At 42.6% G+C, this 17,335-nt stretch overlaps 2 protein-coding genes across 2 annotated transcripts; both read left to right on the top strand.

The window, feature by feature from the left end:
- Positions 1-729: 729 nt before the first annotated feature.
- Positions 730-1,662, top strand: LOC130477690 (olfactory receptor 13H1-like). Its single transcript, XM_056849740.1, has one exon. It carries the CDS (start codon positions 730-732, stop codon positions 1,660-1,662), a length of 933 nt encoding a protein of 310 aa, XP_056705718.1.
- Positions 1,663-9,156: 7,494 nt separating this feature from the next.
- Positions 9,157-12,041, top strand: LOC130477681 (olfactory receptor 13H1-like). The gene is made up of 2 exons (XM_056849729.1): positions 9,157-10,088; positions 11,708-12,041. The coding sequence occupies exons 1-2, from the start codon at positions 9,157-9,159 to the stop codon at positions 12,039-12,041; spliced, it is 1,266 nt and encodes a 421-aa protein (XP_056705707.1).
- Positions 12,042-17,335: the final 5,294 nt, after the last annotated feature.

Here is a 17,335-nt window from a genome sequence, read left to right as displayed (position 1 = left end):
TTGTTCACAATCGTTAATCCCATCTGCAAGCATCTCCCGGTCCTCCCTGAATTACGCAAATCAATGGAAATAGGATAGTTTTCTCAATTGGCCCCTCGACTCACCCCAGCAGCTGACCATTAGTCTTTTTTGTCACTTTTTGTTTTACATGGGAACCATGAAGGGGTAATCCAATCACCCCGCCCCCGGAGAAAGGTATAACTGGGGTCTCCAGCAATCCGTACCCTACCTTAGGTCTTTCCCTGGCTTACTTGCCGCCACTCTGTTGGTTTGGGTTTTGCTCAGCCTGACCACACTCCCCTCCTGTTTTGCTGGTCGAACCTCGGGAACCCCCCTCTTCCTCGCCCCTCTTTCCTAGTATCTTAGCCTACGGAACACAGGACAACTCTGCTCCAGGACAGGTGCAGCATTTCCCATCTTCAGAGAGCCTGCCACATTGGCAAACGTCTCTAAAACTACTCTCTTTGTTTCCTAGGATCTCTGTGTTGTTGTGTACATGCGATTTGAGTGCTTGTGCACATATTATTAATAAGTAAATCCTTGAAACTAAATCCATTGACTCTGCTTTATTCTTTGAATCACGGTCTGGACTCCCGTAGACACAGGTTAGATCCTGCAGGTTATGCCCATAGCCGGTTATTGGTTCACTATTCACAAAATAAATATCATAACCGAGCAATTTGGCTAACACCTCTTTCCTTTGTTCGTCACAGAGAATCTCTCAAGACGATGACAGGTGAAAATCAGACTGTGGTGACAACATTCATTTTGATTGGATTTTCAGACCACCCCAGAGCTCAAATTATGCTCTTCTGGCTGCTTCTGGTGGTCTACTTCCTCACTCTGCTTGGCAATGGACTCATGATAGTGGTCATTATTGCTGATTCCCATCTTCACACACCTATGTATTTCTTCCTCAGCAACCTTTCCTTGATAGATATTTTCTACACCACCAGCAGCATACCTCAAATCCTAGCCAACTCTTTCACTTACAGGGCTTCCATTCCTGTCCTGAACTGTTTGACTCAGATGTATAGCGGTCTCTTTTTTGGGATGACTGAGTGTCTCCTTCTAGCTGTAATGGCGTATGACCGATTTGCGGCTGTGTGCCATCCCCTTCATTACACCTTAATCATGAGCAATAAGGTTTGCATCTCCTTGGTGGCCTCATGTTGGACGTCTGCTTTTCTGCTAACAGTTATCCCTATATATTTCATGCCGGTCCATTTCTGTGGTCCGAACCTCATAAATCATTTTTTGTGTGAAGCTCGGGTGGTCTATACGCTGGCCTGTTCCAATGTCCGCATCAACAAGATCTTCACCATTGCTCGAGGAATCCCCGTGTTGGTAGTTCCCTTTGTCTTCATCGTGGTGACCTATATTCGCATCGGCCTGGCAGTGTTGAGGATCCGTTCAGCAGAGGGTCGTAGCAAAGCGTTCTCCACCTGTGGCTCCCATCTGATCGTGGTCAGCATATTCTACGGCTCGGCCATGTCTGCGTACCTTCGGCCCCAGAGCAAATCCTCCTCCGATCAGAACAAGTTGATTTCCATATTGTATGGTATGCTGACTCCTATGCTCAACCCCATGATCTACAGCCTGAGGAACAAGGATGTGAAGGGAGCCATGTGCAGAGTGATCAAGAAGAAGCCAAAAGAATGAATTATTCTTGGCCACGCATTCTATGAGGGGGAAACCTCTCTTTTAAATCTTCCGTGTTCGAAAGATCCCAGCCCAAATTTTCCTTGTCTTTCTTCCACTGTAATTTTTCCTCTACTTGCTGTCTAAATAAACTGTTTCACTGTTTCGTTGAAACTATGTTTGCCCCACTGGTGGTCCTAACATCGTTAGTTAACAATTGTTAGTTAACATATATGCCAATAAAAACTTGTGTTGTGTTGTTGTTGTTAGTTAACATTGTTAACATTGCTGACCCCCCTACCCCACTTTTCTTTCCATCTTTATTTGTTTTTGATTATAAGCTGGTTGTAAGCCAGTTTGATTCTCCCTTAAGTGGTAGAGAAAGTCAGCATATAAAAACCAACTCTTCTTCTTCTCCTTCTTCTCCACCTCCTCCTCCTCCTCCTCCTTCTCTTCCTTCTCCTTCTTCTTCTCCTTCTTCTTCCTCTTCTTCTTGTTCTTCCTCTTCCTCTTATTGTGGGGGAACCTGATTGCCCGCAGGCCCTGCAAAAGCATATTTTACCACAAAGGAGTGCCACCTATATATTTATGCACTTATGTCTTCATATTGTTTTATCTATTGATGATATTACACGGCTGGATTTTATCTATGATAGGAATTGTTTTCATATCATTCCATGCAACATATTATATGTATGGTGATTTTGTTGTGAGCCACCCTGAGAGGGATATAAAAATGATTAATAAACAAATAGATAAATAAATTAATTCAACTAGGTGCATGACATCTCAACCCTAAGCAGACTTCCACCATTGAAGTCCATGGGTCTTGAAGTGTAGAACACCTAGGGTTGCCAACCACCAGGTACTAGCTGGAGATCTCCTGCTATTACAACTGTTCTCCAGCCGATAAAGTTCAGTTCCCCTGGAGAAAATGGCCACTTTGGCAACCGGACTCCATGGAATCGAAGTCCCTCCCCTCCCCAAATCCCACCCTCCTCAGGCTCTGCCCCCAAAACCTCCCACCGGTGATGAAGAGGGACCTGGCAACCCTAAGAACACCTCTTAGGATTGTCGAAGGCTTTCACGGTCAGAGTTCATTGGTTCTTGTAGGTTATCCGGGCTGTGTAACCATGGTCTTGGTATTTTCTTTCCTGACATTTTGCCAGCAGCTGTGGCAGGCATCTTCAGAGGAGTAACACTGAAGGACAGTGTCTCTCAGTGTCAAGTGTGTAGGAAGAGTAATACCACACCCTCATTAGCATATTATCTTGATAATTACAGGACAGTGATTAACACATTACCTTTGATACTTTTTGCAGGACAATGACTCAGCTCAAACCCAACCCCCTTCTGACTATATATTACTCTTCCTACACACTTGACACTGAGAGACACTGTCCTTCAGTGTTACTCCTCTGAAGATGCCTGCCACAGCTGCTGGCGAAATGTCAGGAAAGAAAATACCAAGACCACGGTTACACAGCCCAGATAACCTACAAGAACCTCTTAGGATTGCTCTGTTAGTCTGGCCATTAGGAAAGACCAAACAGCACAAAGCCTTCTTCAACTACCATGCCCTCTTGCTTGTGGTCAGTATTTCATATGGTTCATTGACGAGGTTGACACTTTAGTCACAGAACAAATGTTCCTCTGGCTCCGGGGCAAAATCATGTTGTTCTATAGTGCATCATGACTCATGATGGCCTCAGACATTAAGGGATTTAAAAGTGGATTAGATACATGAATTAGATAGATTCATCAGTGGCTACTAGGAAACCTCCACATTCAGAGGCAGTAAACCTCTGAATATCAGTGCCAGGAGGCAACATCAGGAGAAGTCCACTGGGTGGGACAAGACGGTCTGATCCAGCAGGACTGAAGTCCTGTGCCAGAGGAACATACCAGGATACAAATGCCCTTCAGTGCAGAGCAGCAACACCTCAGCAAAGAGGCAACTCAGCCTGGAAGTCAAACTTGTTACCTAATCCTGGGATAGGGCAGTTCCCTTTTGGGGGGAGATGGGGTTGGTCTCAATCCTTCACCTGGCTGATGTCCTGAGTGTCCTGAGTGATAGGCAAACATAGAAGAAGAAGAAGAAGAAGAAGAAGAAGAAGAAGAAGAAGAAGAAGAAGAAGAAGAAGAAGAAGAAGAAGAAGAAGAAGAGTTGATTTTTATATGCCGACTTCCTCTACCACTTAAGGAAGAATCAAACTGGTTTACAATCACCTTCCCTCCCCACAATAGACACCCTGTGAGGTAGGTGAGGCTGAGAGAACGTGATTAGCCCAAGGTTACCAAGCTGGCTTCATGTGTAGGAGTGGGGAAACCAACCCGGTTACCAGATTAGCGCCTACCACTCCAGTGGAGGAGTGGAGAATCAAACCCAGTTCTGCAGATTAGAGTCCACTGCTCCAAACCAACGCTCTTAACCACTACACCATGGTGGCTCTCTATTGGGGGCAGCAGTCAGAAAGACACACAAGGGGTGGCAGAAAGTAAACAGCTTATCCTTACCAGCCAGTGGCTGGGGCATTTGGAAGGGACAAGCTAGCCATGCATGGAGGAGTTTCTCTCTCACACACAGTTTATTCTCAATAAAAATAGTCCATAAAGCACAACAGCTTGTTGGACTTACTCAGGTAAAGCCTAATACAGATATTCAATAAAATACAATAAATTTATACAATTCAAATTCAAAAGTTTACATCCCAGGTTGGAACTAACATGTGTGTGTAAAATGCTGTCAAGTCACAGCCGACTTATGGCTACCCAGTATGGTTTTCAAGGCAAGAGACTAACAGAGGTGGTTTGCCATTGCCTGTCTCTGCCTAAAGGTAATGGTAAAGGTCCCCTGTGCAAGCACCGGGTCATTCCTGACCCATGGGATGAAATCACATCCCGACATTTCCTAGGCAGACTTTGTTTACGGGGTGGTTTGCCAGTGCCTTCCCCAGTCATCTTCCCTTTACCCCCAGCAAGCCGGGTACTCGTTTTACTGACCTCGGAAGGATGGAAGGCTGAGTCAACCTTGAGCCGGCTACCTGAAACCAACTTCTGTCGGGATTGAACTCAGGTCGTGAGCAGAGCTTGGGCTGCAGTACTGCAGTTTACCACTCTGCGCCACTCTGCGTCTCTGCCTAGCAACCCTGATATTCCTTGGTAGTCTCCCATCCAAGTACTAACCAAGGAACTAATACTGTTAGTTAAAATACTAATAAACCCACTATCAGAATTATATCAATCCTCTGAACACGCTCAGGTCAAGGTCGATTGACGATGTGATCATGATGTTTTAGTGCTCAGGAGATGATTTGTGCCGCTGTTTCTGTGGTCTTCTTGTGAGACCCTGAAAGGAGCTTCCGTTTCAAGCAGCAATAACAATAAAGAGATATAACATATTTTCCCAAGCACCTTTAAAAAAAAATGTGCAGCATTGACAGAGGAGCTGTAGACGGTGTTCACTGCCAATCAAAGAGAAATGTGCCCCAATACATCATAAGAACATAAGAAAGGCCCTGCTGGATCAGACCAAGGCCCATCAAGTCCAGCAGTCTGTTCACACAGTGGCCAACCAGGTGCCTCTAGGAAGCCACTAACAAGACGACTGCAGCAGCACCATCCTGCCTGTGTTCCACTGCACCCAAAATAATAGGCATGCTCCTCTGATACTAGAGAGAATAGGTATGCAGCATGACTAGTATCCATTCTAACTAACAGCCATGAATAGCCCTCTCCTCCATGAATATGTCCACTCCCCTCTTAAAGCCCTCCAAGCTGGCAGCCATCAACACATCCTGGGGCAGGGAGTTCCACAATTTAACTATGCGTTGTGTGAAAAAATACTTCATTTTAACTGTTTTGAATCTCTCACCCTCCAGCTTAAGCAGATGACCCCATGTTCTAGTACTATGGGAGAGGGAGAAAAACTTCTCCCTGACCACTCTCTCCAAACCATGCATAATTTTATAGACCTCTATCATGTCTCCCCTCTTCCAAGCTAAACAGCCCTAAGCGTCTTAACCGCTCCCCATAGGACAGTTGCTCTAGTCCCCTAATCGTTTTGGTTGCTCTTTTCTGCACCTTCTCAAGCTCTGTAATAACCTTCTTTAGGTGTGGTGACCAGAACTGTACACAGCATTCCAAGTGTGGTCTCACCATAGATTTGTACAAGGGCAGTATGATATCAGCAGTTTTATTCTCTATTCCTCGTCTAATTATAGCCAGCATGGAATTTGCCTTGCTTACAGCAGCCGCACACTGGGTTGACATCTTCATTGAGCTATCCGCTACCACCCCAAGATCCCTTTCTTGGTCTGTCGCTGCCAGCACAGATCCCATCAGTGTATATGTGAAGTTGGGATTTTTTTGTCCCAATATGCATCACTTTACACTTACTCACATTGAATCTCATTTGCCATTTTAATGCCCATCATATACTTTGGTCACAGCCCAATAGAGTGTGGGGAATTCAAACCTGTTGAAACCTAATTTGTAGGATAAAGCACCCCCACAAAGCTCCCCTCTGGTGGAGCTAAGGGGCCTGGCAAGCCTAGATATGGCTGAAGGCCTTTGGCCTGTTATCTTGTGAAAGTCAAACCTGGAACAATTCAGATTTGTTTGTGTTTTCTTTGCCTGTCCTTTTTTCCCCCAGTTCACTTAGGATTTTTGATTTTTTCCCTATGCCAGTTTGTGTCCCTCCAGAGAGAAAACTGACCTAAAATGCTTCAATAAATCAATGTTGCCACCATTTTCCTATTAGGTTCATCTAGTCCCGGGAGCATTAATAAGAAATGATGGGATGCAGCCAAACATTGACAATTCCCTGAACTACGAGTTTCTTTAAACAGAAACCCGAATTGCTAGAAAACAACTAAGAGGTTATCATGACCAGGTACTAAAACAGCTTATTCTGAAACAGGTTGAAGATGAGTACTTCTCTTGATATCTTTCCCCTAAACTCAGTTCTGTGGAAAAGGCTTGTGTTCCCTCCTCCCTCATTTTTTCACCTTGAGTACACTCTTCTTTTTGGATGCTGTTCTAGTGTCTGGGGGGAAAAAACCTATACATTCCAGATTGTCCACCTCATGTGAGAATCTTCCGGAGGTCCAAATCGTTGCACTTCTTCCAACCCAGGTGAGTGTTATAGTAAGGGTCTGGCATACTTCTAACACAAGAAAGGTAAAGATATTTTTTGAGGAATCCGTTTTCAAATGAACCCAATGCAAAAGTGCTGAATTAAAATTCATCAGGATAATCAAGAAGAAGAAGAGTTGGTTTTTATATGCAGACTTCCTCTATTACTTAAGGGAGACTCAAACCACCTTCCCTTCCCCTCCCCACAACAGACACCCTGTGAGGTAGGTGAGGCTGAGAGAGCTCTAAAAGAGCAGTGACTAGCCCAAGGTCACCCAGCTGGCTTCATGTGGAGGAGTGGGGAAACAAATCCAGTTCACCAGATTAGCCTCCACTGCTTGTGTGGAGGAGTGGGGAATCAAACCCAGTTCTCCAGACCAGACACCACCGCTCCAAACCACCGCTCTTAACCACTGCACCATGCTGGCTCTCTGTCTTCCAGGCTTGAACAAGAACTTGGGGTTTTTCACTCCGGGAGACAAGTGCTATATTTCAGCCAGTTTGAAGCCATAAACTAAGAGAAGTCAGTCTATTCAGAATGGGAGAGGGCTGGTGGAGATGGGCAGAGTAGGATTAACATAAGATCAGATGAAATCAAGGAAGGTTCAGGGTAAAACAAGCAGAACTAATCAACATCTGTAAAGGCTGGATTGTGATAGTACCTACACTTTACAGATGTTATTTTGTTCTTCTTCTCATGTTTCACGCTGCACCTTCTTCAACTTCATTTGATTTTATTTTAGTCCTGCTCTGCCCATCTTCAACATAGTGGTCCTCACCAATTCTGAAAATACTGAGTTGTCTTTGCTTGGTTATTGTTGCCAATCAGCCTCCCTATGTAACTGAGTCCCTTCTCCCACCTTTCTGTGGCTTGTAAATTATAGTAAAAATATGTATCTCCCGAAAACTCATGCTGGAAGAAATTTAACCAAACTTCCCTCCAGTTTCTAGTCCAGTACATCAAATACTGAGATCTCAAACAAAGGCTGAATATGTGAGTGATAAATGGTTTGAAGACAAGTGAAAGAAGGGTAGCATTTTTTTCTATTCAGTCTTCTTTGTAAGAGCAAATTCTCTCCTTGTACAATGGGCTCACTAACTATGAACTGGAAGAACTTGAAAAGTTTTATAGTGCTTTATGTATGGATGTTTCCATTTGAATGATCATCAAGTCCATATTAGGGTGGTTCATGAAAATGAACACTCTGCTCTGGATAGTCCCAGCTGTCCTGATCTCATCAGATCTCAGAAGCTAAGCATGGTCAGACCTGGTTAGTATTTGGATGGGAGACCACCAAGGAAGTCCAGAGCCTCTATTCAGAGGCAGGAAATGGCAAACCACCTCTGTCTGTCTCTTGCCTTGAAAACCCTACAGGGTCACCCTAAGTCAGCTGAGATTTAACAACACTTTCCACCACCATGAAAGAAATCATTATTCCATAGATTCTGTAATTATTTGTGCATGTATTAGAAAGAATACAGTTAGAGCATCGTAAGCAAGAAGCAATTATTTAGGTTTGCAAACTGTATTAAATTCAAAGTCAAGTGTATTTTAGTTGTAGGCATACTGAGAATTTCTGATACAGAGGATAAAAAAAGAAAATTCAGTTTAATTTAAGCTTTGAACCTCAAAGAACCCAATTTACATTCTGTAAAACTATGAAATGCATCCAGCAGTACATACAAAGAAGAATATCAAAAGTTTTATAAAGCATTTCCCTACAATCCTATAATTAATACTTACTTTATATCATGTGTAAATGGTAAAGAATAAAGTACTAGTGGGAGAGGACAAAAAGGTAAGTTACTGAATATGGGAAGGAAGGAAGCAAGGAAGCAAGGAAGCAAGGAAGCAAGGAAGCAAGGAAGGAAGGAAGGAAGGAAGGAAGGAAGGAAGGAAGGAAGGAAGGAAGGATGGATGGATACTGTTTTTTTTTTCTTTCAAGTTTGCCTATGATGTAGTATAGATATTAATTAAAATAGTACAGGGGAAGGTTTCATAAATCTTTCATGTTCAATTGTGCAAGTAATTTTGCATTTTTTCCGTGATTTCTTTGTCTATCAGAGTTTCAATTTAATTTTCTTTTTCACCCTCCATAGCATATATTCTGGGTACTTGTACTACTAGAAGAAGCTTGACTTTTACTTCAATAAAATATGCAAACCTAACAAGAAAAAGGAACAAGTAAATTTGGGTCTTTCCTTTTAGAGCTTATTCTTCCTGTAACTTGGTCATGGAACAAACTAGGCTTATAAGTGTTAACTAGTAAGATGTTCTTTTGTTCTTCACCAACCCCTTTCCCCCCATCGATACCCTGGATGTTAAAGCTGTCTCTTCACACAACTCCTTGAACATCTTGAGAAGATGTTGAGCAGACCATGAACAACAACAGTGAGACGGTGGTGACTGAGTTCATTTTGCTTGGCCTCTCGAACCATCCTGTGGCTCAAGCCATCTTCTTCTGGATCGTTCTGGCACTCTACCTCATCAACCTTCTGGGGAATGGTCTGATGGTTATACTGATCGTTACTGACTCCCACCTGCATTCCCCCATGTACTTTTTCCTCAGCAACCTCTCCTTCCTGGACATTTGCTACACCAGCAGCAGCCTCCCCCAGGTCTTGGTTACTTTCACCACGGAGAGAACTACCATTTCCTTCATGGGCTGCATGGCCCAGATTCACATCAGCCTATATCTAGGCACCACAGAGTGTGTCCTCCTGGCTGTCATGGCATATGACCGTTTTGTGGCCATATGCAGCCCCTTACACTACATGGTGATCATGAGCTGGAGAGTTTGTGTCCAAATGGCCATTGGAACGTGGGGAAGTGGCCTTATTCTGACCCTCATCCCCACAGTCACAGGTCCCAAACGCTTCTGTGGCTCTAATGTCATCAACCACTTCACTTGTGAGGCCCAGACAGTTGCCAAGCTGATCTGTGGTGACACCCACTTCAGCGATATTGTTTCTTTCCTCAGCAGTGTCCTGGTCCTTATAATACCATTTACTTTTATCTTGGTGACGTATCTGCGAATCGGCCTGGCAGTTTGGAGGATCCGTTCTAACCAGGGCTGGAGCAAGGCTCTCTCTACCTGTGGCTCTCACCTAGCTGTGGTCGGCATCTTCTATGGTTCAGCCATGGCCATGTACCTTCAACCAAAATCCAAATATGCCTCCGACAGGGACAAGATGGTCTCTCTTCTCTATGGAGCTGTGACTCCCATGCTCAACCCTCTGATCTACAGTCTGAGGAACAAGGATGTGAAAAAGGCACTGCAGAAACTCTTTGGGGGGAAAGGATCCAGACATTAAATGGGCGTCTTCATCTTCTGCCACATCTCCGTACCACTGTTTGCTTGTTTATCATTTTACTTTGTTCTTAATATGGTACACTACTTAAGTGCTAACTGATGCAATATTTCTTTTGTATGAGTTGGGTTCCCATTCAGGCAGAAGCAGGATATTTGTTATTGTGGTTACTTATTGTCAGTCTGGAGACTAACATGTCAGACTAGGCCTTGGGAGACCCAGGTTCAAACAAACAATAAGCCATAACATTTTTGGTATTACTTAGTGCCAGTCAGTCTGCAGTAGTATAACGTTACTCACCAGGTCGTTGTGAGGATAAAATGGAGATGAAGTTAATTTTTATACGCCCCTCTGAGTTTCTTGAAGGAAGGGTATGATTGTTTTTTTTAATGTTATAAATTATCAGACTGGCTGAACTTGTGTGTGTTACATGTTTTCTATCCTTATCTTCCGTTTTTCTCTTTATGAATTTTTTCCCCAAAGCTGAGGATGGAGAAACCAGTGTGTGTGTAAAGTGCCATCAAGTTGCAGCCGACTTATAGACCAAGAAAATTTATTGTATATGGCTGTTGGCCGTCACAAAAAAATGCCGACTTATAGAGACCCCAGCAAGGGGCTTTCAAGGCAAGTGATTAAGCAGAGGTAGTTTGCCGTTGCCTTCTTTCGAAGAATACTGACTTCTGAATGGGTTGATTACTCTTTCTAGATCCCTTTCATATGGGGAAAAAATTGTTCCCATGAATTTCCTTTTGAAGATTCTTTGGACTTTTTGAAAAGCAGTGAAGCCATTATTATTGGTCACTTTAAATATAGTTGTGGTCGCCAAGCTGAGGAAGGATTGGATTCCGAAACGCGTACTTGGGATAGACCCACCTTGGAACTTTCTTCGTCTCTTCGTGATTTTTCATGGACTTTAATTCTTGAGTATACATGAGCCTTTGTTAAGGCCACAGAAATAATTCTTGAATTTATGTTCATGTTTTGTTGTTAAAAACAATCTGTATATATATACATTTCTTATTATTTCAGACCCAGTGAGGTTTCTGTGTGGCTTTCAACACAGTGTTTATGGATATATGTTGTGTTTTGGATTTTCCCAAAAATAGAATTATTATATTCTATAATATTGTTTTCTTTTCCAGTTGGTATATTTCACATTATATTATCTTTGAAGCCACGTGCTGCCATTTATTATGGTTAATAATAACCTCCAGGTGATGGCTGGAAATCTGCTATTACAACTGATCTCCAGGTAATAGAGATCAGTTCACCTGGAGAAAATGGCTGCTTTGGAAGCTAGACACTATGGCATTATACCCCACTGAAGTCCCTCTTCTCCCCAATAGGGTTGCCAGGTCCCTCTTCGCCACTGGAGGGAGATTTTTTGGGTGGAGCCTGAGGAGGGCAGGGTTTGGGGAGGGGAGGGACTTCAATGCCATAGAGTTCAATTGCCAAAGTGGCCATTTTTCCCCAGGTGATCTGATCTCTATCGGCTGGAGATCAGTTGTATTAGCAGGAGATCTCCTGCTACTACCTGGCAGTTAGCAACCCTACTCCCCAAACTCCCCAAGCTGATCTGTGGTGACACCCGCTTCAGTAATATTGTTTCTTTCCTCAGCAGTGTCCTGGTCCTTATAATACCATTTACTTTTATCTTGGTGACGTATCTGCGAATCGGCCTGGCAGTTTGGCGGATCCGTTCTAACCAGGGCTGGAGCAAGGCTCTTTCTACCTGTGGCTCTCACCTAGCTGTGGTCGGCATCTTCTATGGTTCAGCCATGGCCATGTACCTTCAACCAAAATCCAAATATGCCTCCGACAGGGACAAGATGGTCTCTCTTCTCTATGGAGCTGTGACTCCCATGCTCAACCCTCTGATCTACAGTCTGAGGAACAAGGATGTGAAAAAGGCACTGCAGAAACTCTTAGGGGGGAAAGGATCCAGACATTAAATGGGGTTCTTCATCTTCTGCCACATCTCCGTACCGCTGTTTGTTTGCTTATCATTTTACTTTGTTCTTAATATGGTATACTACTTCGCCACTGGAGGGAGATTTTTGGGATGGAGCCTGAGGAGGGCGGGGTTTGGGGAGGGGAGGGACTTCAATGCCATAGAGTTCAATTGCCAAAGCGGCCATTTTTCTCCAGGTCATCTGATCTCTATCGGCTGGAGATCAGTTGTATTAGCAGGAGATCTCCTGCTACTACCTGGCAGTTGGCCAAACTCCTCCCCAAACTCCTCCCTCTTCAGGCTCCACCAAATTCCATCCCCCACACAAGCCTGCTCCTTCGTTCCTTCATTTGCATAGCCATTAGCAATCGATGTTTGCATGGCTAACCTTTGGCTGTGATTCTTCATGCTTCCTTGAGCAGATGTTTCGAGGCCGGGGGCAGAGCAAAAAAAAGGTTCCGTTAGAGGGGCTCTCAAGAAATGCGAAGCAGATATGCTCCATCTTCACAGTGACTTCTATTTAATGAAAGGTTTCGACCACCTCTTTGTCTACATTAAACCTGTATGTGTCCAGAAGGTAGTAAACACCTCTCCTTGGAAGAATGTAGCTCTGACCACTTTCAAAGAGGTGGTTGTGAGGCTCCTTGTGAAGAAGGCATTACTGGTCCCAAATGACCGGGACAACTACTACCCAGTGGCTAATATTCCATTCTTGGACAAGGTGTATGAACAGGTGGCCGCTATATAGTTTCAGGTGGTCGAGGGCACGCATGATCCCCTTTTACCTGTTCGCTTGTGAGAGTCAGACCTAGACCAGTTCAGGTTCGTTCCTGTTTTCTTTGCCTTTTTTTAAAAAAAATTGAAACTTGAAAGTTCTCCTCTTTTTTTTTTTTTTTTTGGTATGCTTCTTCGTGTCCCTCCAGGAAGAAAAGTGGCCTAAAAATGCATCACTGTATCAATTGTGTTGTATTGCGCACTCTCTGTTGCCACCTTTTCCCTATTAGGTTCATTTTTGTCCCTGGAGCTCTGACGAGATCTGATGGGATGCAGCCAAACACTGACAATTCCCTGAACTACTGAGTTCCTTTAAACAGAAAACTTAGGAAGCAAATAAGAGGTTTTCATTACCAGAAAATGAGACTGCTTGCTGTGAAATAGCTTGAAGATGAGTTCTTCTCTTGATATCTTCCTCCTAAACTCAGTTCTGTGGAAAAGGCTGGTATTCCCTGCTTCCTCATTTTTTCACCTTGAGTACACTCTGCCACCACTGTGTTCTAGTATCTGCAAAAAAAACCTACATTCCAGATTGTCTACCTTATATGAGAATCTTCCAGTGGTTCAACTCATTCTTCCAACCCAGGTGAGTGTTATAATAAGGGTCTGGCATACGTCTAACACAAGTAGGGTAAAGGATATTTTTGAAGAATCTATTGTCAAATGTTCAGTCCCTGTCTACGTCCTATGATGATGCCTTATAGTGAATCAGACTATTGGCCCATCTAGGACAGTATTGTCTACTTTGACAAGCAGTGGCTCTCTAAGGTCTCAGGTAGAGGTTTTTCACATCACCTACGACCTCATCCTTTTAACTGAAGATGCCCAGGATTGAACCTAGGACCTTCTGCATGCCGAGCAGAGGCTCTGCCACTGAGCCATGGCCCCTCCCTGAGAATTTCCTCATCATAACTTTATTACGGTCAGTGACCAGTGTTACAAAAGGAAAAAGAAAACAGCAGTTCAATCCAATGACAGCGTAATTCGAGTCTTAAAACTTTTAAATATGCACGCTTCAACCTTTTAAGACCATTTAAATCCCTGAGAGTTTTGGATTAGCATATGGGAGATTTAGGGTGCTTTCGCACATGCCAAATAATGCACTTTCAATCCACTTTCAATGCACTTTGCAGCTGGATTTTACTGTGTGAAATGGCGAAATCCACTTGCAAAAGATCGTTGGAGTGTATTAAAAGTGGATTGAAAGTGCATTATTCAGCGTGTGTGAAAGCGCTGTTAAAATCAAATCTCTCTGTCGTGAAGCTCACTAGGTGATCTTGGGTCAGTCACTCCTTCTCAGCCTAAATTACCTCACAGGGCTGTTGTAAGGGAAAAAATGAGAAAAGGAGAACAATGTATGCTACTCTGAACTCCTTTGTGGGAAGGGTGAGATAAAAAATATGCTTGACTGATAGATTCAGAGTGCAATCCTATTAAGCTCAATGGCTTAGTAGGGTGTAACTCTGCTTAGAATAACACTGTAACAGTGCCATCCTAAACAGAGTTACTCTTCCAAGCCCTTTGACTTCAATGGAGTTGGGAAAGTGTACCTCTTCGCAATTCTATGCAGAGTTACTCCAGTCTACATCCACTGGAATCAATAGGCTTGGTGTGAAATAACTATGGTTATCCAGACACAGGAAAAATGCACAGGTGTTAACAAAATCCAAAGTGCAGGTAACATGCTGTTTTAGTGCTGAAGAATGCTGAAAATGATATTGGTTAGTTGTGATAGACTCACATAAAAAGGAGGGAGTCAAAAATTACTTCAGTGACATATGTCCTGGCCTTCCCCCAGGCCCCCAGGCAATACTATTGTAAGACCTAATTTGAGCTATACCATCCTGGATTCATGCATTTGTTCCTCTCCGATATGTGCTATCATGTGTCAACAGTCCCCTTCTGCTCTCTACAAACAGGACAGTTGCAGAGCAAAATAATATATGCACAAGGATGTGACATTGAAAATCATCATATCCAGAAAACTGTTGGGGGGACATAATGTTGCTGATCTAGTGGTTAAAGTGGTGGTTTGGAGTGGTGGACTCTGACCTGGATAACTGGGTTTGATTCCCCACTTCTCCACGTGAGTGGCAGAGGCTAATCTGGTGAACTGGATTTGTTTCCCCACTCCTACACACGAAGCCAGATGGGTGACCTTGGGCAAGTCACACTCTGTCAACCCCACCTACCTCACAGGGTATCTGTTGTGGGAAGGGGAAGGGAAGATGATGGTAAGCCGGTTTGATTCTGCCTTAAGTGGTAGAGCAAATAAGCATATAAAAACCAACTTTTCTTCTTCTTGTTGTTCTCCTATAAAAGGAAATTCAAGTAGAGAATTTGACGCAGAAGTGCTGAATTAGATTCATTCATCTCTCCTCCAAGCTTGAATAAGAACTTGGGTTTTCTCACTCCAAGAGGAAGGGTCTAATTCCTCAGCCACTTTGAAACAATAACCAAAGAGAAATCAATCTATTCTGAGTGGGCGAGGAATGTTGTAGTAGGAGTAACATGAGATCAGATGCAGTCAAGGAAGGCACAGGGTAAAACATCACAAGCAGAACTAATCAATATCTGTAAAGGCCAGATTCTGATAGTACCCACCTTTACAGATGTTAGGTTGCTGTGGCTGTGATTTTTCACAAACTTATTTGATTGCATCTGATTTTATGTTAATCTGCCCTTCAACAGTAGAAAAGAGCAAGAGTCCAGTAGCACCTTAAAGACTAACAAAATTTCTTGCTGGGTATGAGCTTTCGTGAGCCACAGATCACTTCTTCAAATACAGCTAGAATACTAATGCAAGTGAATTGATCCTGATGTTTCCATTAAATATTGCATATATCTTATCTTCTATCTGACTTAATATTCATTTCTCAAACTAGTTAAATCTTACAAGTTACAAGTTAGAAGCGTTTCTATTATAAAAAGGTTGCCCTATATCTCCTATGGATGAACCCATGATGCAACTGATCAAGTGAGTTCTGAATCCCAAAATCTTATCCTGGAATAAATATTGTCATTCTTTAAGATGCTACTGGACTTTGTTTAACAGAGCTTCTCTCCCTAGTTCAACATCAAATCATGAGATCTCAAAACAACACTGCATACTTGAGTGATTAAAGTTTTGAAGACAAAGGAATGAGGGTAGCATCCTTTCTCCTCAGTCTTCTTAGTAAGAACAAACACTCCTTGTACAATGGGCTAAACTAACTATGACCTGGAAGAACTCGAGCAGTTTGAGTGTGCTTTTGTGTGTGTGTTGGTACTTCCATTTGAATTGTCTTCAAGCCCCTATTAGAGTGGTTAATGAAAATGATCGCCCTGACCTAGATAGCCAAAGCTACCCTGATCTCATCAAATCTTGGAAGCCAAGCAGAGTCAGCAGTGTTCTCCTGGATGGGAGACCACCGAGGAAGTCCCAGGTTTGCCAGGCAATGGCAAACCACCTCTTTTTGTCTCCTGCCTTGAAAACTCTACGACATTGCCATAAGTTGGCTGCAACTTGACAGCACTTTCTACCACCATGGAAATAATTATCACTCCATACACTCTGTGATTACTTATGTGTATGTTATTAATAGAGTTAGAACATCAAACTGGAACTGAGCCCATAAGCAAGAAGCCACCATTTAGGTTTGCAAATTTATTAAAGTCAAAGTCAAGTTTATTTCAGTTGTTGACATGCAAGTGTACATAAAATTTATGATACAGAGGGTAAAAAAGAACATTTGATTTAATATAATTTTTGAAGCACAAAACCCCCATATATTCTGTAAAATCTGTGAAAATCCTCAAAAAAATACATTCATAATAGGATACTAAAAGATTTCTGAAACCTTTTCTTCATCCTGCTATAATTAATAGATGCCTAACATCATGTGAAAACTGCAAAACAAGAAAGTATTGGCAGAAGAAGCCAAAGATAAGTTTAGTAATATGGAAAGGAAGGAAGGAAGGAAGGAAGGAAGGAAGGAAGGAAGGAAGGAAGGAAGGAAGGAAGGAAGGAAGGAAGGAAGGAAGGAAGGAAGGAAGGAAGGAAGGAAGGGACACAATCTTCGTTTCAAGTTTGTCCATGATGTAGTATAACTATTAATTAAAATAGTATATAGTGGAAAAATATGAATTTTTGATATTCAATTATATAAGTACTTTCATGGTTTTTCAATGATTTCACAGAATGTATATTGGATTCTTCGTCCATCAGGGTTTAATTTTAATTTTCTTATTCATCCTCTGTATTATATATTTCTGTTATTCAGGCATGCCTTCAACTAAGAGGAGCTTAACTTTTATTTTAATAAAATTTAAAACTTAATGAAGAAAAAGAAACAAGCTAATTTGAGTCTTTATAGCTTTATTCCTCTTATACCTTGGTCTCACATAAGTAAAGCTTATGACTGTTAACCTGTGAGCTCTTCTTTTTCTCTTCACCAACCCATTTTCTCCAATTGATAGCCTAGACATTAAAACTGTCTCCTCACACAACTCTTTCCCAATGGAGAAGATGCCAAGTGGACA

Source organism: Euleptes europaea, chromosome 1 (genome assembly GCF_029931775.1).
Source record: "Euleptes europaea isolate rEulEur1 chromosome 1, rEulEur1.hap1, whole genome shotgun sequence".
Taxonomy (NCBI): Eukaryota; Metazoa; Chordata; class Lepidosauria; order Squamata; family Sphaerodactylidae; genus Euleptes; species Euleptes europaea.
The sequence above is the reverse complement of the archived record's forward strand: the minus strand, read 5'-3'. Positions and strand labels throughout refer to the sequence as shown.